The sequence below is a fragment of the Cucurbita pepo genome, unplaced genomic scaffold, assembly GCF_002806865.2.
Source record: "Cucurbita pepo subsp. pepo cultivar mu-cu-16 unplaced genomic scaffold, ASM280686v2 Cp4.1_scaffold000541, whole genome shotgun sequence".
NCBI lineage: Eukaryota > Viridiplantae > Streptophyta > Magnoliopsida > Cucurbitales > Cucurbitaceae > Cucurbita > Cucurbita pepo.
Genome location: NW_019646769.1, coordinates 1 through 21,825, shown reverse-complemented (window position 1 = coordinate 21,825; position 21,825 = coordinate 1). Strand labels below are relative to the sequence as shown.

General features: G+C 33.3%; 4 protein-coding genes across 5 annotated transcripts; all 4 read left to right on the top strand.

The window, feature by feature from the left end:
* Window positions 1-4,192: 4,192 nt before the first annotated feature.
* On the top strand, window positions 4,193-6,808 carry LOC111785537 (bidirectional sugar transporter SWEET4-like). The gene is made up of 5 exons (XM_023665929.1): window positions 4,193-4,318; window positions 4,433-4,469; window positions 5,354-5,735; window positions 5,839-5,958; window positions 6,250-6,808. The coding sequence occupies exons 1-5, from the start codon at window positions 4,276-4,278 to the stop codon at window positions 6,460-6,462; spliced, it is 795 nt and encodes a 264-aa protein (XP_023521697.1). The 5' UTR covers window positions 4,193-4,275; the 3' UTR covers window positions 6,463-6,808.
* A 1,707-nt stretch (window positions 6,809-8,515) lies between these two features.
* On the top strand, window positions 8,516-10,559 carry LOC111785534 (bidirectional sugar transporter SWEET4-like). Its single transcript, XM_023665926.1, has 5 exons — window positions 8,516-8,558; window positions 8,673-8,709; window positions 9,539-9,920; window positions 10,027-10,146; window positions 10,344-10,559. The coding sequence occupies exons 1-5, from the start codon at window positions 8,516-8,518 to the stop codon at window positions 10,557-10,559; spliced, it is 798 nt and encodes a 265-aa protein (XP_023521694.1).
* Window positions 10,560-12,589: 2,030 nt separating this feature from the next.
* LOC111785533 lies at window positions 12,590-18,595 on the top strand. Its single transcript, XM_023665925.1, has 13 exons — window positions 12,590-12,887; window positions 13,136-13,370; window positions 13,493-13,561; window positions 13,764-13,838; window positions 15,318-15,415; window positions 15,895-16,138; window positions 16,291-16,388; window positions 17,004-17,139; window positions 17,237-17,347; window positions 17,578-17,817; window positions 17,900-17,940; window positions 18,073-18,211; window positions 18,302-18,595. The coding sequence occupies exons 1-13, from the start codon at window positions 12,783-12,785 to the stop codon at window positions 18,367-18,369; spliced, it is 1,659 nt and encodes a 552-aa protein (XP_023521693.1). The 5' UTR covers window positions 12,590-12,782; the 3' UTR covers window positions 18,370-18,595.
* Window positions 18,596-19,470: 875 nt separating this feature from the next.
* On the top strand, window positions 19,471-20,745 carry LOC111785535 (30S ribosomal protein S6 alpha, chloroplastic-like). 2 transcript variants are annotated; one of them, XM_023665928.1, is made up of 2 exons: window positions 19,471-19,966; window positions 20,692-20,745. In XM_023665928.1, exons 1-2 carry the CDS (start codon window positions 19,502-19,504, stop codon window positions 20,728-20,730), a joined length of 504 nt encoding a protein of 167 aa, XP_023521696.1. In that variant the 5' UTR covers window positions 19,471-19,501; the 3' UTR covers window positions 20,731-20,745. The 2 variants fall into 2 exon arrangements, with proteins under 2 accessions (XP_023521696.1, XP_023521695.1); XM_023665927.1 differs by having other exon boundaries at window positions 20,687-20,740.
* The last annotated feature ends 1,080 nt before the right edge of the window (window positions 20,746-21,825 follow it).

The window sequence follows — 21,825 nt, the reverse complement described above, 5'->3', positions numbered from 1 at the left end:
AAAAAAAGGCTCGATGACGACTAATAAGACGTGTTTTTTAAAATTAAAAATATATTTAAATTCATTAAATTTGAAGTTTGTCTTAATAAAAATTGAAATTGGATTAAGACAATTTTCTTAATTTGGGAAAATATTGTCAAACCCTTTGGTTGAACAATTGTGAACTTTCATGCATGTGAGTTGTAAGTCAACGATAAGACTGCCCATATTAACTTCAAGATTCCCTCCACCGACACAACAGTCAACGCTTTCTTTTTCCTTTTTTTTTTTNGCCCATATTAACTTCAAGATTCCCTCCACCGACACAACAGTCAACGCTTTCTTTTTCCTTTTTTTTTTTATAAAAAAAAAAAACAATATATATTTATCTTTCAAATAAAAACAAATATTGTTTTAATTAAATTTATAATAACAATTATCATTATCTTAGTTGGATAATATTTGACTTTCTTTTTAAAATTTTAATTTATAATTTTTTTTTTACCATTATCCACTTTCTATCAATATTTTAAAAAATTAAGCAAAAACAAAAAGTAATTTTAGCCTTTTTTTTCTTCTTTCCTAATTTGTAATTTAATTTTTTAATCCAAATCTTAAAAAAAAAAAATTACATAAAATGAAAATGTAAAAAAAAAAATAATAATAATAATATTATTATCATTATTATGCCATCAGCAAACTGCTGGTTAGTGGATAAACTGGATCATATTGAAATAATTATTAAATTTAATTCTTGATTATTTGAACTGTGATTTTTTTTTAAATATAAATGATTGTTATTAAACAATCAATCCTAAACTTTTTCTGGTTGAATTAATTCATTTAATTTTTTTTAATAAAAATACAACCTAAAATATAAAGTTATTTATTTTTAGACATTAATTAAGATTTAAAATTCAATTTGAATATAAGTTTAAAAATTACCTTTAAAAAAGTTAAAAATTATTTTAAAAAATGGTTGAAAAATAAATAATTATAAAAATAAAGTCAACTCTATAAACAAGTCAAATTATAAAATTTTTATTTATTTAAATTCAATCGAAGTTGTCTTATTTTAATGAGTGAAATAATGCTGACTTCATAAATCTTTAATAATTCAACCTTTAATTAAAGTGGTTTATGCATATAAATGTCATTATTATTGCTAAATATTACAATAGAGTTATTAAAGTATGTGTCATTTCTCAATTTATTTTTTTTATATTTTACAAATTAATTTTTTTTATTTATACAAAATAAATATTGTTTTTTTATAATGTACGTCGCCACGTGTCTACATAAAATTAAATTATTTTCACAAATAATAATAAAAAAAAATATTTTTAATAATTTATTTAATGGGTTAATACTATATTTACTAAAAGTAATTAAATTACACGTAAAAGGAAATTGGTTCAATGCATTAAAAAAAAAAAAAAACATCAAAACGTGTCAATTAATGAACAAATTTAGTCGTAATATTTTTAATTAATATCGCGACTTATCATATGTTACATTTTTATCTATGACTTTAGGTCATTTATGTCAATTTTTATTTCTAAAATTTGAATTTAATTTATATTTAGTCTCTAAATTTTAGAATTTTACATTTTTACCCTCGAATATTTAATATCGATAATTATTTTTTGTACGTAATTTTTGAAATTAATGACGATGAAAATAGTCACAATTAAATTAGTTTACGAAAAATGCAAAATATTTTGAAATACGAGGATCGTATAGAAATTAAATTTAAAACTCGGTAATATTTTGAAATTTAAAAATTAAATAGAAATAAAATTAAGGTAAGAATATAATATTTTTGAAATTGAGTAATCTTTCAACTAAAAATGTATTTTTCCATAATAAATAATAATATAATACTAAATATCAGAACGCACCGTTTAATGGCTTTCAGGAATTATAAAGCGCCAACTCCATGACCACTTCACTCGCTATTTATGATCTACCGTCTAAATTTTTTAATTATTTTTTATTTAATAATTAAAAAAAATTATGAGATTTGCACATTTTTATTATTTTATTATTTTACTAGTTGTTCGAGTGATTTTTATCGAGAGTTCTTACCGGGGTTTTAGCTCGAATACCAATATCAGCTCTCTTGCAAACCCTACTTGAAAATCAAGATGAAGCTAGCGGAGGCTAGTGCTGCATGTGATCCATTAATGACCGAGCAAGATTCTGTAGCTCCTATAGTTCGGCAAGAACGAGTAGTTTCAGCAACGATAGACCCGTCATTGAGAGAGTGATACGATCCTACAAAGCCAAGAGAAAAACATTAGGTATTAGCATAAAGGGAAGCAAAGACATAGGTAGCAGATCAACCAACATCTCTTCAAGTGATTAATTAGCTACTCCATCAATAGAAACAACTGAAGCGAGCATGACTAGTAGATGATCCACAGTCGATCGTGATAGGCTTGCATGTTGTCATAAACCCTAAACCCTAAACTCACTCAGTGCTGAGAGTGAGTGTCGCGCAATCGCTAAATCCGTGCCACAAAAAGGCGATTGTGACACAAATCATACGCTACGTAGCACCGAAAAAGCATAAAATCCTTGATTGAAAGGGAGTTTTGTTTACCTACTGTTCGGAGAAAACAAGAGACCTCATTATCCAAGAAATGCTCTGTCCTCTAGCGGAATCAGACTTTTCGCAAGATAACATCCCGTACTAAGAGAAAGTGCCTTACTCTACCCAAACGAAAAGCCAAGAGAGAAAGTGAGTACCGACATGGCTAGATGATTCTTCAAAGCGGTTACGCGACAGCTCGAAGTTGAGAAAATTTCAACTCTAAGTCACCATTAGTCAACTAGCAGGTGCTACGGGTGGTGGATCATCTACTAGCCGTGCTCGCTTTATTTACGCTCGTATGAGAATTGACTTTCGAGCTAACTCAACATCCACTAAATAATTCTCTAATCAATGAATTTGAATGTCAATTAAATATATCTCTATGATCTGAAGAACCGACACATTAACCCTTACATTATCTATGAAATGATTAGCTACGTCCCATGAACCTATAAAGTCTAAATTTTGCCCCCAAAACAATAAAAAAAAAAAAAAAAAAAAAACATAAAAATAAATAATTACTAGATAATAATAATAAAAAATAAAAAAAAATAATTATTAGATAATAAAACGGCTTTGACCACAAATAAACAAGTTTCCATGTTCGAACCTGGTTTCGGATAAGCTGGACTTAAATTGACTGGGAATCTTCTGCATGCAGAAACGCCATTTGTTTCTCTTTTTCAACTCTCTCTCTCCTCTCCTCTCTCTCTCTCTACAATATTTTAAAATAATTTAAATTTAGTTATATTGGATTTCTTACCTAATATGATAATACATCCTTAAATTTTCAATTTTATGTGTTTGACCGATATTATTATTATTATTTTTTAATTTAGAGTTCTATTAAACGTACTTATATCGGTTAATTTTTTAATGAGAAATTTGATATCGACCTGAATAATAAACGTTTAAGAATAGAGATGTCTACGAGACGGAGCGAGAACTTCTCCAGAAACCGTTTCTTATCTCCTTCCTCGTTTTCTGATTTAATGTTTATCCTCATGAAAATTTTATTTATTTTTGCACGGATTATAGTGAAAATTTTCTGATTTGGTTTCTCTCAAAATCCTGAATTTGAGACTTTTTAGTAACTAAATACTCCATATAGAATTTTTCTTCATTTTTACTATATTTAATATATGTATATTAAAAAACATCAAATACCCTAATAAATTCAGTAATAAAAAAGACGGGAATTTGAGCGAGATCGGAGTTGGGAGTAGGTTAGAGATAGAGAATGAGTCTCGTTCCTGACTCGGTTTAGCTAACGAGAAGGGATTTCTCATTGATGAACGTATAGTTAGACGAGATGGGAATTTGAGCGAGGTTGGAATTGGGAGTAGGACGGGAAGAGAGAATAATTCTGGTTCGGAACCCGGATTATAATTTGGATAAGGGAGATGAAAATAGGGTAGAAACTGAAAAGAGTGAAGCTTATCTTAGTCTTTTCTTATTCATTGGGTCCCTTATGGTCTATTTCCATTTGTTGGGTAGAAAATGGAGTGAGCAGTACATGAGTTGCACGTGACCAACCCTTCTTCATACAACTCACTTTGAGTCCCTTCTTCTATATATAGAGACTCCATTGTTTGCAGTCTCTCACACGCTCTCACTTGCAAACATTATCCAAAGCCCTCTTCTTGTCTCTTTGGCTTTCTGTTCTTTGTTTCTTTTGTTGTTTCTTTTGTTCTTTCGCCATGGTTTCTCCTGATGCTGTTCGTACGGCGCTTGGAGTCTGTGGTGGGTCTTCTTTTTCTTGTTTTCTTCGTGAACCCTTGTGGTTTCTTACTCATTTGTGTGTTCTTTCTGTTCTTCATTCTAATTTCTTTTCATTTTGTTTGTGTTTTCTTGCAGGAAATGTCATCTCTTTCTTCTTGTTTCTCTCTCCTGTGTAAGTATTTGCTTCATTACTAGCTACCTACCTATCTCGAATTCTCGTTTTTGAGTTCGGTTTAGATCGAATTTTTGGTTTTGGGTTTGACCCAGATACAAATCTTCGTTTTTTGGTTCAACCTAGATACAAGTTCTTGTTTTTGGGTTCGACCCAGATACTAATTCTCGTTTTTGAGTTCGACCCAGATACAAATCTTTGTTTTTGAGTTCGACCCAGATACAAATCTTCTTTTTTTAGTTCAACCCAGATCAAATCTTTGTTTTTGAGTTTGACCCAGATACAAATCTTCGTTTTTTGGCTCAACCCAAATACAACTTCTTGTTTTGGGTTCGACCCAGATCAAATTTTCGTTTTTGAGTTTGACCGAGAAACAAAGTCTCGTTTTTGGGTTTGACCCAGATACAAATTCTCGTTTTTTAGTTAGACCCAGATACAAATTCTCGTTTTCGGATTTAACCCAGATACAAACTTTTGTTTTTGAGTTCGACCCAGAAATAGATTTTTGTTATCGTTTGTGGGTTTGATCTAGAAATTTTTGGCCAAAATTTTGTGTGTTTTGAATATAGGGTTTCTTTCTTCTTCCTTTTGTATTTTGGAAATCTTTTTTAATACAATTATTAAAAAAGAATGGTATTTTGTTGAGGGAAAAGGTTGTTCAAGTTTGTCCTTCCTATGCATGCTACTTTCCCTAGAAAAAACATGAGGAAATTGAGGAAAAAGTGAGCGAGAATTACATGTTTGAAAGGATAAAAGAGAGCTCGATCTTATTTTTAAAATAAATTTTTTATTTAATATGAATGTCAAAGATCGGTGTTGAAATGAGTTATTTCTCACTAATGTCGTGTTTATATGATTTTTTAACGATTCAATTGTATTTACAGGCCGACGTTTATCCAAATATGGAAGAAGAAATCAGTGGGACAGTTCTCGCCAGTGCCATATCTAGCAACGTTGATGAATTGTCTAGTGTGGACATTGTACGGGTTACCAATGGTACATCCAAATAGTATGCTCGTCATCACGATCAACGGCATCGGTATCGTGATCGAGCTTGTGTACATAATCATCTTCTTGATTTACACTAATGAAAAAAAGAAGCGGCTACAAGTGCTAGGAGTGGTGCTGGCTGAGATCATCTTTGTGGCTCTCTTGACCGTCCTGGTTCTCACCACCGCTCATACCTACACTCTTCGCTCCACCATTGTTGGCTCCGTTTGTCTCGTCTTTAACATCATGATGTATGCATCACCATTGACTGTCATGGTTAGTATAATTTCCCTCTTCTTTTTTCCTTTAATATATATATATATATATATAAGCTTAATTTTTAAAACTTTAAAATACGTGGTTGTCTCGTGTGATGCAGAAACGGGTGATTAAGACAAAAAGCGTGGAATATATGCCGTTTACTCTATCCTTAGCTTCATTTGCCAATGGCGTTATTTGGACATCTTATGCTAGCATCCATTTCGACCCCTTCATTGTGGTAATAATTAAATAACCCGCTTAAATAATAAAAATATTCATAAATTTTACCTTTTATTTTTATTTTAAAAATATTTAAAAAATACCCAAAAAGTTTCATTAAATACCCTTCCATTTAAAAAAAATCTTAAATGTTTATAATTTTTTAAAATATTCTTCAATGTTTTAAAATTTTAATTATATTTTTAAAAATAAATATTAACCATTTTATTCTTTTAAAACTTTTAAAAAGTTTTAATAATAATTTTTAAAAAAGAAAAGAAACTGACTTGTATTAATGGCGTTGTCTCAGGTTCCCAACGGCCTCGGAACATTATCGGCCGTTTTGCAGCTCGTCCTCTACGCCGCCTTTTACAAGTCCACTCAGCGCCAAATTGCCGATAGAAAAGCCCAAATTGGCCTCTCCGAGATTGTCGTCAACGGCGGCTCCCTGTCAAACAAGGCCACCAGCGGCGGAGATCCAACTACCCCTGTTTCTCAGACGACGCCGCCTCACAAAAAGTGATCGGACGGCGGCGGCCGGTGACCGGAAAATCCGTTAAACCCAATTCATAATTAAAAAGAAACGTTTTGGTTATGATTTTGGGCATTCTGAGTTTCATGAATAAACCGAATTGTTATTATTATTACTTAAATTTTAAGTAATAATAATAATGATGGTTTTGGTTGGTTTTTTTTTTTCTTTTTTTCTTTTTTTTTTATTAGGGAAGGGCATTAAAGTCATTATGTCCTTTTCTTTTTGGTCTTTTTTTTTCCTTGAGAAAACACAAGGAAAAAAAAAGGCGCTTTGAATTTGCGTTTTGATGACGTGTCAATATATTTGGAATTTTTAAGGGTTCAAATTTGGTAAATTTATGACTTTTAGAATATTTAAAATTAAAAAGTAAACATTAATGTTATGCCAAAAAGTAAAAAAATATTTTAATTCTTATCTTTAATTAACCTCATTTAATTAATTTTGGTATCTAGACTTTCGAATATATTTTAGGGCTAATTGCTCGAGAGATCTCATTGTCCGAGAAATGCTATTTCCTCTTGTAGGATCAGACTTTTCACAAGATAGTGTCCTGTAATAAGAGAAAGTGTCTTAGTCTACCCGAAGAAAAGTCAAGAGAGAAAGTGGGTATCGACATGGTTAGATGACTCGAGCTGGCAGGATTCGTTTACTATTAGCAATTAACATAAAAGCAGTTATGTGACAGCTTGAAGTTGAGAAAACTTCGATTCTGAAACACTGTTGCATCCAACCTCAATTTTTTTTTGCACAACCCAAAGGAGTTAGTCAGCTAGTAGGTGCTACTCGAAATCTGCTCCAAGCAAAAAAACGCCATTTATTTATTTATTTATTTTTAACTCTCGACAAAATTTTAAAATAATTTAAAATTTGTTATATTTCCATTTTTTCATATTTATGTGTATTTTTAAATTTAGAGTTCTATTAGTGTTAAAGATAGTTGACCGTTCAAGCCAAATATCTACATATTTGCCTTACATTACGGGTTACCATATTTGTCATTTTATTAAAAGTAAATATATTGTATTCATTTATTATTCTTTCATTTTATTGCTATTTCTATATTATTTGTAATTTACTATATTTGTTCTGTATTCTGTAAATGATTATAAGCGAACTCTCACCACCATTTAGGTGTGGTGGATTCAGCAAACATTTACAATGAGATATACTAAATTTATATATAGTTTAATATATAAGGTAATTTTTTAATATTAAAGTAATACATATATCGTTCACGTACTATTTAAGTAATATATTGTTATAGCACTAAAAAAACGTTCGTAGACTTAGCATTTTGCGAAGTGTAATTTGTTGTCAATTTGATTAAAAAAGAGTTTAAAAATAAAGATGTCTACGGAAAATTTTCATTTATTTTTGTCGAGATTATACTGAATTATTTTAATATATTTAATATATTTCTTTTATTATTATTATTTTGAAATATTATTAGATTTATTAGAATGTTTATATATATAAAGTTAGACGAAACGATAATTTAAGCAAAGTCGGAATTGGGAGTAGGACAGAGACAAAGAATAATTCTCATTCGTAACTCCGTTCAGCTAACGAGAAGAAATCTCTCACTCTTGATCCTATATATATATATCCTTTATCCATAGAATAAAGTTTCTGTTTTTGTTACGGCTGATACATACAGTAGTATAGACTATACATATGTGGAAAGTTTATAAGACGGAGACAGAGAACGGTTCTCATTTCAAACTCGGTTTAGCTAACGAGAAGAAATCACTCGATTTGTTCCATGTTTAAACCGAGATTAAGATGGGTAATTAGGATTAGGGAGATGAAAGAGTGGCGATTATCTCTCCCTCTCCTTATTTCTTGGGTCCCTTTGACCTTTGTCCATTTGTTGGGTAGAAATTCCATTGGCTAGAACATGACTTGCTCGTGACCAACTGTTCTTCCTACAATTCAAATCAGTCCCTTCTTGTATATATAGAACCTCCCTTGTTTTCTCTTAGCAAACATTATCCAAACCCTTTCTTTTCTCTTTAGCTTTCTGTTTTTTCTCTTAACAAACATGGTTTCTCCTGATGCTGTTCGCACCGTGCTTGGAATCTGTGGTGGGTTTGCTTTTTCTTCTTTTCTTCATAAACCCTTGTGGTTTCTTACTCATTTCTGTGTTCTTTCTGTTCTTCATTCTAATTTCTTTTCATTTTGTTTGTGTTTTCTTGCAGGAAATGTTATCTCTTTCTTCTTGTTTCTCTCTCCTTTGTAAGTATTTGCTTCGTTACTATCGTATTAGCTTGCTACCTGTCTTGAATTCTCGTTTTTGGGTTCGACCCAGATACAAATTCTTGTTTTTGGATTCGACCTAGGTCGAATTCTTGTTTTCGAGTTCAACCCAGATATAAATTTTCGCTTTTGAGTTTGATCTAGATACAAATTCTCGATTTTGAGTTCGACCCAGATACAAATTCTCGATTTTGAGTTCGACCCAGATACAAATTTTGGTTTTTTAGTTCGACCCAGATGCAAATTCTCTATTTTGAATTCAACCCAGAAATAAACTCTCATTTTCGGGTTGAACCCAGATATAAATTTTCATTTTTGAGTTTGACCAAGATACAAATTCTTGTTTTTGGGTTTGACCCAGATGCAAATTCTAGTTTTTGAGTTTGATCCAAATGCAAATTCTCGATTTTGAGTTTGACCCAGAAATAAATTCTCGTTTTCCAGTTTGATCTAGAAATTTGATAAGTAGGGACAAGATTTGTGTTTTGAATATAGGGTTTCTTTCTTCTTCCTTTTGTATTTTGGAGATTTTTTTTTTTTTTTAATGCAATTCTTAAAAAATAATTGTGTTTGGTTGAGGAGAAAAAGTTAGTGAGAAATACCCTTTGGAAAGATAAAGAGAGCTCGATAATATTTTAACGTAGTATTATAACACATGAAGCTCAAACGAGCATTAGGTTAAAAAAACAAAAAAGGGGATGTGATTCCATAATTGTGAGCTTAAAGAGTCACTATCTTGAGAGAGAATGTCGAGAATTCCGAGCTATTTCTCTCATTATTTACATGTTTATTTGAATTATATTTACAGGCCAACGTTTATCAAAATATGTAAGAAGAAATCGGTGGAACAGTACTCGCCAATGCCATATCTAGCAACGTTGATGAATTGTCTAGTGTGGACATTGTACGGGATGCCAATGGTGCACCCAAATAGTCTGCTCGTCATCACGATCAACGGCATTGGTATCGTCATCGAGCTCGTGTACATAGTCCTCTTCTTGGTTTACTGTAATGGAAGAAAGGAGCGGGTAAAAGTGGTCCTGGTGGTTCTAGCTGAGGTCGTCTTTGTGGCTTTCTTGACCCTCCTGGTTCTCACCCTGGCTCATACCTACACTCTTCGCTCTACCATTGTTGGTTCAGTTTGTTTGGTCTTCAACATCATGATGTATGCTTCACCATTGACGGTCATGGTTAGTATAATTTCTTCTATTTTTTCTTAAAAAAATAAAAATATATTTATAATCTTAATTTTAAAAAATTAAATGTTTAAAATACGTGTTGTCCCGTGTGATGCAGAAACTGGTGATTAAGACAAAAAGCGTGGAATATATGCCGTTTACTCTATCCTTTGTTTCACTTGCCAACGGCATTATTTGGACCGCTTACGCTTGCATCAATTTCGACCCCTTCATCGTGGTAATAATTCAATAACACGCTTAAATAATAAAAATATTCATAAATTTTGTTCTTATAATTATTATTTTTATTTTAAATTTTTTATTAATACTCTTTCATTATCTTTATAAATTTTTAAATAGTTATTACTATTAATACATAGACGAAAATGTTTATCTACACTTCATAAATTACTAACCGTATCGGGGTTTTCTTAGATTCCCAACAGCCTCGGAACACTATCGTCTCTTGTTCAGCTCATCCTTTACGCCACCTTTTACAAATCTACTCAGATCCAAATTGCTGACAGAAAAGCCCAAATTCACCTCTCCGAGGTCGTCATCAAGGGCGACTCCCTGTCGAACAAGACCACCGACGGCCGAGATGCAACTTCCCCTGTTTCAGGGACGATGACACCACCTCACAAAAAGTGATCGGAAGGCGGCGGCCGGCGACCGGAAACCCAATTCATAATTAAAAAATAAATAAACTTTTACTTATGATTTTTTGGAATTATATGAGTTTCATTAATATACGGAATTGTTATTATTATTACTTAAATATTAAGTAATAATAATAATAATGATGGTTTTGTTTAGCTTTTTTTTACTAGGGGCATTCAAGTCATTATGTATTTTTTCTTTTTTGGTCTTTTTTTTCCTTGAGAAAAAAAAAAGGAAAAAAAAAAAGGCGCTTGGAATTTACGTTTTTGGATGACTTGTCAATAAATTTGGAAATTTTAAGGTTTCAAATTTGGTAAATTTATGACTTTTAGTAAGTTTTTATGTAATTTTGCTTTTTGGAATATTTAAAATATAATTTTTAAAAAAATTAAAAATTAAAAGTAAACATTAATGTTATGCCAAAAAATGAAGAAATATTTACCAACATTTTTATTATGATATTATTATATATCTATATATATCCAAAATAAATATCATATATTTAAAGTGGAAGTTAAGTCACTGTTTTTTGAATATGGAATTAATAAATAAATGGTAAGAAATTAATCATAATTAAAATCTAAATTTATTAAATCATTTTTGTTGATGGAGAAATGACAGACAAGAAAAAGAATTATATTTTCTTTAAAACATTGAAAAATATTTAATAGTTTTTTAAAATTTTAATTTAATTTACTTTCTTTCTAACAAATTTATTTTTTTAAATTAAATTTATATCTATTTGTTTAAATTTTAATTTTATATTTATTAAATATAAGAATTAAAAAAATAATTAATTCGAAGAATTAAGTTTATAAGTTTAAAAATTAAAAAAATAAGATTTAAAAATAGTGTGCCAATAATGACGACTAGAGAGATAGGTGTAAAATTAACCATAAGAAAAAATATATCGTTAGCAGCGGTTTTAGTTAAATGAGTTGAATTGAAAAATCGTAAAGATCTAGGGCCTCGAGTGCTCAGAACCCTAGAGCGTTGGGCCGACTCGTACGACGTGAGTCAGCAAGGCCAACTTATGTATGAAAACAACGTGAGTCGACCAGTATTGTTGCATATTAGTGATATGAGAGATCGGGTAAGGTTTATTCAAGTGACGTAGAAAAATTTGATCCAAACGTGTTAGATGGATGAGTTAAAGACCGAAGATCCCGTTATGTTTCCTAAAGAGTAAGAAGGGAAGTGACTATATTGGAAGACCATCACACTTGAGTGCTTCTCGGGAAGTGACCATATTTCTTTATTTTCGTTACAAAATTAGGATTCTTTGTAAGTAACGGTAAGTAATAACGACGACCCTTTTTCAAAATCACTCTAGACGATCAACCTAACCTAGTCCAACCTACTTCAACAACTCGAAGGTTTGGCTCGGTTTGAAGAAATAAGAAAGTCGAGAAGTGGATACAAGAGATAACTTGAGAGAAACGTGCCTATAAAAAAACTCCCGAACATTTTGTATTCTAGAAATCAAAATTTTGAAAGAAAAATATGATTTTAGAGATGTAGAAATATATTTTATCTTATTTGACCGTAAATAAATTAGGTCAAAATTAGAGAATAAATTTTAATATATATTCAATGTATCAAATATACGTGTAGCTAGTAGATATTGTTTATTTTGACCCATTACGTATGTCAGCCTCACAGTGTTTAAAATGCATTTCTTACACAGAAATTTTATTTTTCTGTTGTATTTAATGTAACTAATATGTCTTTAAATATTTTAAATTAAATATTATAATTACTGCAACAATTTATTATTAATATACTAACACTGAAAGAAGAATTTTTGTGTTTGATAATTATATGATTTATTTATTTATTATTTTTGAAAATAGGAAAAATTAATAATTTTGAAATATAGTTTTTCTTTTTAAAAATTGAGTTAAAATTAAAAATATATTTTTTAAAGTGCGAAAATATATTTAAAATATTGAAGAAAAGAAATACAAATTTAAAAATCTAAAAAATAAAAAACAAAATCGCTATTGAACGAGATCAGAAAATAGGCCGTAATTTCTCGATATGAAATCATAGAGCGCGGCTCAGTAGTGTCATTTTTTGTCCGATGGAGAGTTTCCCGCCAGAAGAAATTCCTCGGCGAAATTCCACTCCGTTCGTTGTAATTGCAAGATATGATCTCGGTCGGCGAGTTTGATTTTGATTTGAGAAACTGAGAGAGAAGAAGAAGCTGAGGCAATGGCAGAAATGAATCGATGGAAGGTGACCTATACTAAGCACCTCAAGCAGAGGCGCAAAGTTTATCACGATGGCTTCTTAGACGTCCACCGTTCCAGCAATAAGGTTTCTATTTCTTTCAACATCTTTTGTTTGGGCTCGTAGATGTGTAGTTCTGTAAGTATGGAATTAACTAACATTAGTGGCGCTAAATCTTAGAGTTGAATGTAGAGATTTAGAAGCTTATTCATGGAAGTGATTGTAGTTGATAGAATTTCTGAGATGTGATTCGGGAGTTGATTTTACAAATTTGGATTTTCTCATTCTAATTGTTAGACTAGTCGATTTGTTCTAATGGCTAGATTGACACACAGACCATGCTCTATGATGAGTGCGAGAAGCTCCTCGAATGCAGGATCTTAAAGCAAGAAGAAGTAGTTTGCTCTGGCGAAACGCTTATATTCAACAGTTACCTTGTTGACATTGACACTCCTCTGGGAGATCATAAGCCGGAGTCTGGTCTGAATTTCCAAGCAGGTCATGATAAGATACCTGAAAAATCGGGTGTGTTGCGAGGGAAGAACTTCAGAAATAACTCTGTTTGCTTTGGTAATGAGTCTTCTTGTCCCTCCTTGGTTCAATTTTTAATTATTTTCCAAATAGTGAGCATGTGATTGAGTTCATTTGTCTAACGGATTGGATTATGATTATTATTTTACTCTTGTTTGTAGAAAATAAAGCTAGTGCTGAGAAGAATAAAACTCGGCCCACTCTCAGCCCTTCATGTAAAATAATCAGAGGTAACCTGCATTATTTGGCAACTCTGCCGTGTATGTTGTTGCTTCTCTTCCAATTGCTTAATTCAAAGCGGGTCAGTCATAACTTGGGTTAAAGAAGTAACCTGACTGGTGATTACCATTTATTTCGCATGTCCTCTCATCATGCGTGTACCAACGTGCTTTCGAATTAGGTTGTCACACTGTCATTCCTTTTACATTCCAGAATTTAAGAAGAGCAGATTGAAGTGCTATGGATCGCCACAAACTAGTCCAGACACTAGACAAACAGAGGAGACAGGTTGGTTCATGACTTCCTGGGTTGTTAATCTTCATTATCTTTTTTTCGTGGGGATGGGGGCAATTGTGCAATGGTTTGTGGAGCATAATGTTGATGACTATGAGTCCTGCCTTCTTGAGAAAACAATATATCTGAAGTATGAGAAAGTGCTTTATTTTCACTTGTCATTTCAGTATAAATAGGCAACAGTACACTCTATAACTAAACTACAAGTGAACAGTAACGAACAGAAAAACTACAGGAACAAAAAATTGAGTATGAGTAACTCCCCCCAAAGCTTACGAGCTTGAACTTCAGACATCAAAATGTATTGCTGACAGTGCAGATGCTGGAAGTGGAAAACTCAAAGCTGACGAGCGAGCACTGGAGCTGTGTGGGATGAACTGAATTTGGGGGGAGATAGCTGACGCTGGGGTTATCGGTCCAAGGAGCAAAAGTGAAAGGATACACGGCTCAATAATCAAAGCTTGTTACCAAATAACTTTGGAAGTAGAATTGCAGAACTCCTATACTCAGCCTCAGATCTAGTTATAGAAATAGGTGTTGTTTCTCTGAACTCCAGGTAACCTAATTACCTCCCTCGAATATATAGAAGCCTAGCCAAGGGTAGACTGCAACTGGAAGGCCTTGGATTTAGAATTAAGAAAATAACAGAAAGGGAGAAAACGTATGAAAAAAATATTTCTATCAGTGATAAGAGATGGTTGTTGGAGGAGATATGAACTGGACCCCATGATTCAGAGTACACAAGATCGAGGAGCCATGTAAAGTGATCATGTGGATTAAAAAGGTCATTTGTGACTCTTTCCTTGGTTGTCAACGACGATAACAGGGGAAATGTATCATGTGAAAAGGAAATGCTACAAGAGTTTAAAATTAGCCTTTTGATACTCTATGTAGGATGGCGTAGCCTTCTGTGCCATGTAAAAGAAATATGAAGTATTTATTTTTAAAAAATGATTTGAACAAGAATTAGAAACAAGCGCATTTTGCAGTACAATTGGATGATGGATGGAGTGGGAAATTGTATAGTCGTGCACAAACTATGCCTTTGACTGAGAAGATGATGCTTTGTGGTGATTGAATTCAAAAAGATCGGGATGCAAAGTCCCATGAAGTAGATGTTAGGAATAGCGACTCCTGTCATACTTCTACAATTGTATGATATTATCCACTTTGGATATAAGTTTGCAGGAATTTGCTTTTTGTTCCACTCAATAGATCTCGTACCAATGGAGATAATTGTCCTAAGTTATATACCCATGATTTCCCCCTTATGTAGCCAACATGAAACTTTGTATACATTCTCAACAATCCTCCCAAAGTGTCAATGCAAAGTCCCATGACTAATGTACTATTTAAGCATACTTGGATTTCCCAAAGTGTCAATCATTATGCAGCTACCAATTTCTTTCATTCTGTCTTGATCTGTTTCTTGTGTTGTCTTTATTCACATGATTAACCATATGATGTTCGTAGAGTGGCAGGTCCTTTACACCTCAAATATTACTCAGAAAGCTAAGAAGTATCATGATGGTTTCTTGAAACTTCTTATTTGTGGATCCATCGGGAGGCAGGTTAACATCTTGGTTGTTTCTTAAATTCTCTGGTTTACCAAGCCTACCATACTTCTTGACTATTTCTTTAACTATTCAATTTTTTATCTTTATATCTTCTACTCAACTTTGACATATATTAGAATCTTTTTCCAACGATGTATGTTATCATGATGAAGTATTAATCAATTGTAAGGTTGGCCAAGAGATTGAGAGGAATAATAGAATTTTTCGGGAGGTCAAGGGATTGGTGAGGTTTGGGAAATGGCTAGGTTCAATTCCTTCTTATGGGCATTAGTCTCTAGACATTATGATCTTGGTTTTGTTCTTTTGGATTGGCGTCCCTTTATATATATGATTAAGGTTAGACTCCCTTTTTGTTGGTTTCTTTTTATTTTTTTATTTTTTTATTTTTTTATATTCTTTCATTCTTCTCATTGAAAGATTCTTCTCATTGAAAGGTAAAGTTTCTGCCCATGGCACTCGTGGTCTTTGTGCAGGTCATGCTCTTTGATGAAAACAGGAAACTATTGGATAGCAGATTTATGAAGAAAGATGAAACAGTAAAATCTGGAGAATCAATAGCCTTTGATGCTCATTTAGTAGATATTGGAGAATGTGAAAGGGAACATAAGCCTCCAAAAATTCCTTTAAGTCAAGGTAGCAGTTTCGGAGACAGGGGAACCAGGGTACTGCATGAACCGAAAAAATGTTTCAGTGAAAATGAAATATCAACTGGAAAAGGTCAGGTTTTTTTTGCTACATTAATTTCTACCACATAATGATGACATTTGTCAGCGTTGTTCATCTTTTTCCTCCTTCGGCCATAAGGTTTCATGAAGTCTGTTTTCCTCCCGCTGTGCTTCTACTTAGGCACGTGTACTGTTTTAGTGCAGAATGGCATGTTTTATACACAAGTCAGATAACTCAGAAGTCCAAGAAATATCACAATGGGATCATCAAAATTTCCTCCTCTGGTTCTCACCATATGCAGGTTAATTTACTTCGTATTAAACATCATGTTACCTGCTTTCTTTTTGCAATTGCACTAAAATACAATTCCGTCACTTCCCTCCCCGTCCCAGAGAAGAATTTAAATTTTAATACACTATGTGAGTTTCATTTTTCAACTTTCAATTGCTTGCACAAAGCCAAACGGCATTTTTGAGGCCACGGTTAAAGATAAATACATGCCTAAAGGTGCAAACGAGATTGTTGAAAAAGAACATCAGAACTACTGATGATTTACTCTAACAATAGGTAGTTTACCAGAAAATTTCAGCCTTTATCACTTGATTGATCACTTCTGGGACATGCTGGTCATTATCCAGTACTGATAATTGAGTAGCTGGCTGATTATCAAGAAAAGAAATAGTTATCAGAATTTACCGTTAATATTTGAAATTCTGGAGTTGTCGGATGACTACGAACTTCAAGTTTAGTTTGCATACCAGATATACAAGAAAACTGGAAGATTTAGGGGATATAACATATTAACCAGGATATTAACATATCAACCAGGGTTTTATTATTTATTATTTTAATCTGTTACTATTGCAAGGGTTTTTTATTTTCTCTTTTATGAGATTAACTCTTACATTTAATTCAGGTTACTTTACTGAATGAAGACAGAATTATATTAAGCAGTAAACACATCAGTTTATCAAAAAAGTTGGGGATGGGGGAGATACTTGAGCTTCCAAAGTACTTGGTGGAGATTGGTGAGGCATGTGAAAATGTTAAAGGTCCGATCCTTATGTTAGATTTTAGTTTCTAAGCCAATGTTCGTATGGCTATCTAATAATTTTTCTGCCTTGCTATGCGACCTTTGGTCTTATGCAGTAGAGCTCGCTAACAGAGATTTTGACATAAGAAAAGACACCAGCTTTTGCATTTCTGGTGAAGATGAAAAGGGATCGGACAGAGAGCCTATGAAAAAGTCTTTACGGGATGGTTAGTGATTGATTACTTGATAATTCTTCTCAACTCTTTCGTTCAATTTGATAACAAGTTAGTTTTTGATTTTATGTTTTTAAAAATTAAGCATATAAGCACTACTTAAGGAAAAAAATTGTGAGAAACAAGCATAATTTTGAAAGACAGAATAAAATGGTTAACGAACTAGGCCTTGTTTGTGTTCTGTTGGCTATAGACTAACTACTTATTTGTTATATATCATGCAGCACATGAAATATTGTCCATTCTTCAAAGGCCAAAGGCTAGAGTGAGCCTTTCTTCTGGTCATACTGATAAAAATATTAGCGTATCAGTTTCGTCATCTCAGGTTCCTGAACCTTCCCTTGCGGCGGAGGCATTGGATCTTCCTATGGACGAACGATCTCATCAAAAACCAAGCGAAAACCTGGACCCGAGGGAGTCATCTAAGAATGCAGAAAACAACCAATCCATTGCTCTAACTCCATGTAATCTCGTGCAAATGAAACTTAATTTAATTCTAAGTTTGTCGTGTCAAATTATAGACTTATTTAATCTTTGATCCTGCAGCAACATTGACAGAAGAACTCGAAATTGGACACTCCAACCAGGTGCGGTCAAATTTCTCTTCGATATCTCCTTTGAATGTGCATTAGATACTCGTCATATAAGATCTTTAGCAAGTTTCCCATTACCTGACTCTAGTTTTATTCCTTTCCCAAACGTTTGCATGGCTTCTCCAGACAGAGCATGTGGAGGCCGAAAATAGTTCTCTCAGAGATACAATTTCTTGGACGCAAGGTACAAGTCAATTTGCTGCTTGTGAACTTGTTAATGATGAAAGCAAAATGTGCGAGGAGATCACATATGAAAGAGAAACAGGTACATGCCCTAGTTTTGATCTTGGAATTTGAGAAACTACATTTAATTTGATTTCGCCATATTTTGAAAATTTTCGTTTGGGTATTTTAGTGCACCGCACCCTCTGTCTATCAAGTTTCAATTGGTTTGAGCATGCAAATGCATTACTAGGCCTGTAGTTGATGAGTCCAGAAGTTGTCTCCTTAGGAGTTGCAGAGTTCTTTGTCTTCTGCTCGAGTATCATTTTCCAACATGCGCCTATATTTTCACTATCCAAAGATTGATCTCTCAAGTTTGTTTATGAACCCATTTGGATTAGGCTGAAAACAAGAGTTCAAACATATTATTGCGCTAGATACTTACTTCCTATATTTTATACATTAGACTTTACATAGTTGCTTTTTTAAATTATAAATAGGGAGGTACCAAATTGAAAATTTAGAGTTTACATTCATTTATGAAAATTTTAAATTTCAAAATTGAGAGGGATAGATAAATTCTTTTAGTTCATTGATTAAATTTATAATTTTATCTTCTAAACATTTTTTTTTCTTTTTCGGTTTGAGAATAGTTCAACTAGTTTAAAACATATATTTTTCGTTCTAACTTGATTGCATGGTACTCATATTTCTCTTTTCAATTTTCATCTATTACTAAGGTTTTATTATTATTTTTTTCTTCATGAGGCAAGAAATATGATCAATCCAATTTTATAAGTTTATTTAGCTTAATTTAGAGGAGATAAATGAAAATAATTATAAAAAAATGATACATCTCTCCTAACTTTATATATATCTCGACTAAATAAAACCTTTTAAATTTTAGAAACAAAATTAAAAAGGGTGGATTTTAGGGCTTCCAACTTCACCGATAACAAAACTCCTAATTTAATCTATCATAAAATCAACAAATTTTAACTCCTAATTTAATCTATGATAAAATCAACCAATTTTAACATAGTTTTAGAGAATTAACATGCATAAACTATTATTATTATTTTTTTTTTTATTATTATTTTTTTTTTTACGGTTGAAACTATTACTATTACTTCCACATTCACACCAATTAGGATCATTTTGTAAAATTGAAAATATTTAGAAAAAAAAAATTAATTTTAACTTGTAAATTTGTCAGGTTGTATCAACGACACCTCCATCTTTACATAAAGATTATAATTGAACCCAAAACTTGTAAAAGATAGTAATTTTACTGTTTAATGATATGGATTTTTTTTTTTTTTCAAAAATTATTTATTTAAATTTACGAACTTTGATGAAGTAATTTTTAATGTGGTATTTGGTTCCGTCCTGAATGTTCTATTATCCATATCTACTTTCATTTCAACGATTCCGCTATGCCATCGCGTTGTCGCCACTGAATTCCGAGTGTGCCTCTACAGCAGAGCTCGCCCAGAGATTGTTAATGGCTTTCACTTCCACTCTCATCACCGCCTCTTCTTCTTCACCCTCTCTTCTCTTCCCCTTTACCCTCACACCCTCCAAACCCCTCTTTCCTCCCAACCCAATCGCCCCTTCCTTGGGTCTCCGATTGTCCGTGAAAGCCCAGACTCTTGAATTTTCAGGTTCCTTCTTCGAAGGTGGATTTGGGGCTGAGGATGAGCCGCCGGCCCCTCCGGGGACAGGATTCGCCGATGCCCTTGAAGATAAGGAGGAGCCTCAGTGTCCTCCTGGTCTTCGAAAGTACGAGAGCATGGTGATTCTGAGGCCTGATATGTCTGAAGATGAAAGACTCGCTCTCACCCAGAAGTACGAAGAGGTAATGGCATTTCAATTGTTGGTCTCTTCCCTTTCCCCTAATTTATCTTTGGTTTCTGTGGAAAACTGAATGTTTTTTTAGTCTAGTTTCATTTCATTCAGTTTGTTATTGTGTTTAAATTGGTTTGAAGATCACCTGCTCTTTCTGGCCTTCCTAAGTAATGAGCTGGGAGAATGGGAACATAATTGTAACCGTCCCATTCGATTCCACCCCACTCCTAGTAGGTATCGTCTCCATTTCACCCCTAGTAGATATTGTCTTTTTTAGGGGTAGATATTATCTTTAGTAGACTTTCCTTTTGAGCTTTCTCTATATGTTAGGAAGAGTTTTTCACACCTCTTAGAAAGAATGTTTCCTTCTCCCAACTGATGCGGGATCGAACAATTTACCCCTTCGAAGCTCAGTGCACTTGTTCCCTTATCCAATCGATGTGGCATACCTCAATGCACCTTCCTTCGAGGCCCAGCATCTTTGCTAGCATACTGCTTCGTATCTATCTCTTTGGGGCTCAGCTTCCTTGCTGGCACATCGCTCGGTGTCTAGCTCTGATGCTATTTGTAACCGTCTAAATCTACCACTAGCAGATATTGTCCTTTTTCGATTTTCTCTTTCGGACTTTCCCTCAAGGCTTTTAAAACGTGTCTGTTAGGGAGAGATTTCCATATACTTGTATAAAAATGTTTTGTTCTCGTATGTCATATCTACTTAGCCTGTATGCAGAACAGTTGGCTTTATGGGAATGCAGTGGCAGAATTCTAATGTAGGAGTTTTCCTGTCTGCTCTGTTTCATTGTTTGGTACCTGGGAAGAGAGAACCTCTTATTGTGTGAAAGCCTTCTAAGTCGTGTGGAGACGGTAGGAATGACAGGGGTCTTATAAGTCTAGATTTGTGTAAAGAATAGCAAACTTGGGCAACAGATATTGTCTGCTTTGACCCGTTACATATCGTCGTCAGTCTCACGGTTTTAAAACGCGTCTACTAGGGAGAGGTTTCCACACCCTTATAAGGAATGATTCGTTTCCTTCTCCGACCGACGTGGGATCTCACAATCCACTCTTCTTGGGGTTCCAACATTCTCGTTGGCACACCGCCTGGTGTCTAGTCTTGATATTATTTGTAACAGCTCAAACCCACCACTAGCAGATATTATCTGTTTTGGCCCAGTATATATTGTCATCAACCTCACGATTTTAAAACGGATCTGCTAGAAAAAAATTTCCATAATCCATAACCTTATAAGGAAGGTTTCTTTCACCTTTCCAACCAAGATCTCACAAATAAACCCATCAATCATAAACACTTTGGTCTTTTGATCTCCTGCTATACAAATTTAATCCATAATCCAAGTTTTAGTGCTTGGAAAACTGTGTAGTATTAAACAGCTTTGATGTGGAGGGCACTAGCTAGGACAGTGACAGCGTTGAGACCATCTTTATGAGAGAACATTCAAGAAAGTCAGGAAAGAGAGGAAAGTCACCAAGCATTTTTGGAGGCAAAGTTGCCTGATCCGAATAGCAACGTAGCATAGTTGCCTGATCCGAATGGCAACGTAGCATAGTTGCCTGAATGGACAGTTTATTTCTTATAGGGAGCTGTTTGCTTGTTATATTCTTTATAAAGTGTCCTTTTAACTTAGTCTTAGTCATGTTAATAGAATTCTCAAATGTCGAATAAATAAGTTGCGAGTCTCAAAGATATATCAAAAGTGACTAAAGTGTCGAATAAAGGGTGTACTTTGTTCGAGGACAAAGGGTGTACTTTGTTCGAGGGCTTCAGAGAAGAAGAAGCCGAGCCTCGATTAAGGTGTAACGGCCTAAGCTCACCGCTAGCAGATATTGTCTTCTTTGGGTTTTCTCCTT

Bases quoted from the DNA above. Each gene is read 5' to 3' on its own strand.
- LOC111785537 (XM_023665929.1), top strand. From the start codon at position 4,276: ATGGTTTCTCCTGATGCTGTTCGTACGGCGCTTGGAGTCTGTG. The intron at 4,470-5,353 runs GTAAGTATTTGC...TTGTATTTACAG, and splicing joins TTCTTGTTTCTCTCTCCTGT to GCCGACGTTTATCCAAATAT. The intron at 5,959-6,249 runs GTAATAATTAAA...GCGTTGTCTCAG, and splicing joins ATTTCGACCCCTTCATTGTG to GTTCCCAACGGCCTCGGAAC.
- LOC111785534 (XM_023665926.1), top strand. From the start codon at position 8,516: ATGGTTTCTCCTGATGCTGTTCGCACCGTGCTTGGAATCTGTG. The intron at 9,921-10,026 runs GTTAGTATAATT...CGTGTGATGCAG, and splicing joins CTTCACCATTGACGGTCATG to AAACTGGTGATTAAGACAAA. The intron at 10,147-10,343 runs GTAATAATTCAA...GGGTTTTCTTAG, and splicing joins ATTTCGACCCCTTCATCGTG to ATTCCCAACAGCCTCGGAAC.
- LOC111785533 (XM_023665925.1), top strand. From the start codon at position 12,783: ATGGCAGAAATGAATCGATGGAAGGTGACCTATACTAAGCACCTCAAG. The intron at 12,888-13,135 runs GTTTCTATTTCT...ATTGACACACAG, and splicing joins TCCACCGTTCCAGCAATAAG to ACCATGCTCTATGATGAGTG. The intron at 13,839-15,317 runs GTTGGTTCATGA...TGATGTTCGTAG, and splicing joins TAGACAAACAGAGGAGACAG to AGTGGCAGGTCCTTTACACC.
- LOC111785535 (XM_023665928.1), top strand. From the start codon at position 19,502: ATGTTCTATTATCCATATCTACTTTCATTTCAACGATTCCGCTATGCC. The intron at 19,967-20,691 runs GTAATGGCATTT...TATGCAGAACAG, and splicing joins TCACCCAGAAGTACGAAGAG to TTGGCTTTATGGGAATGCAG.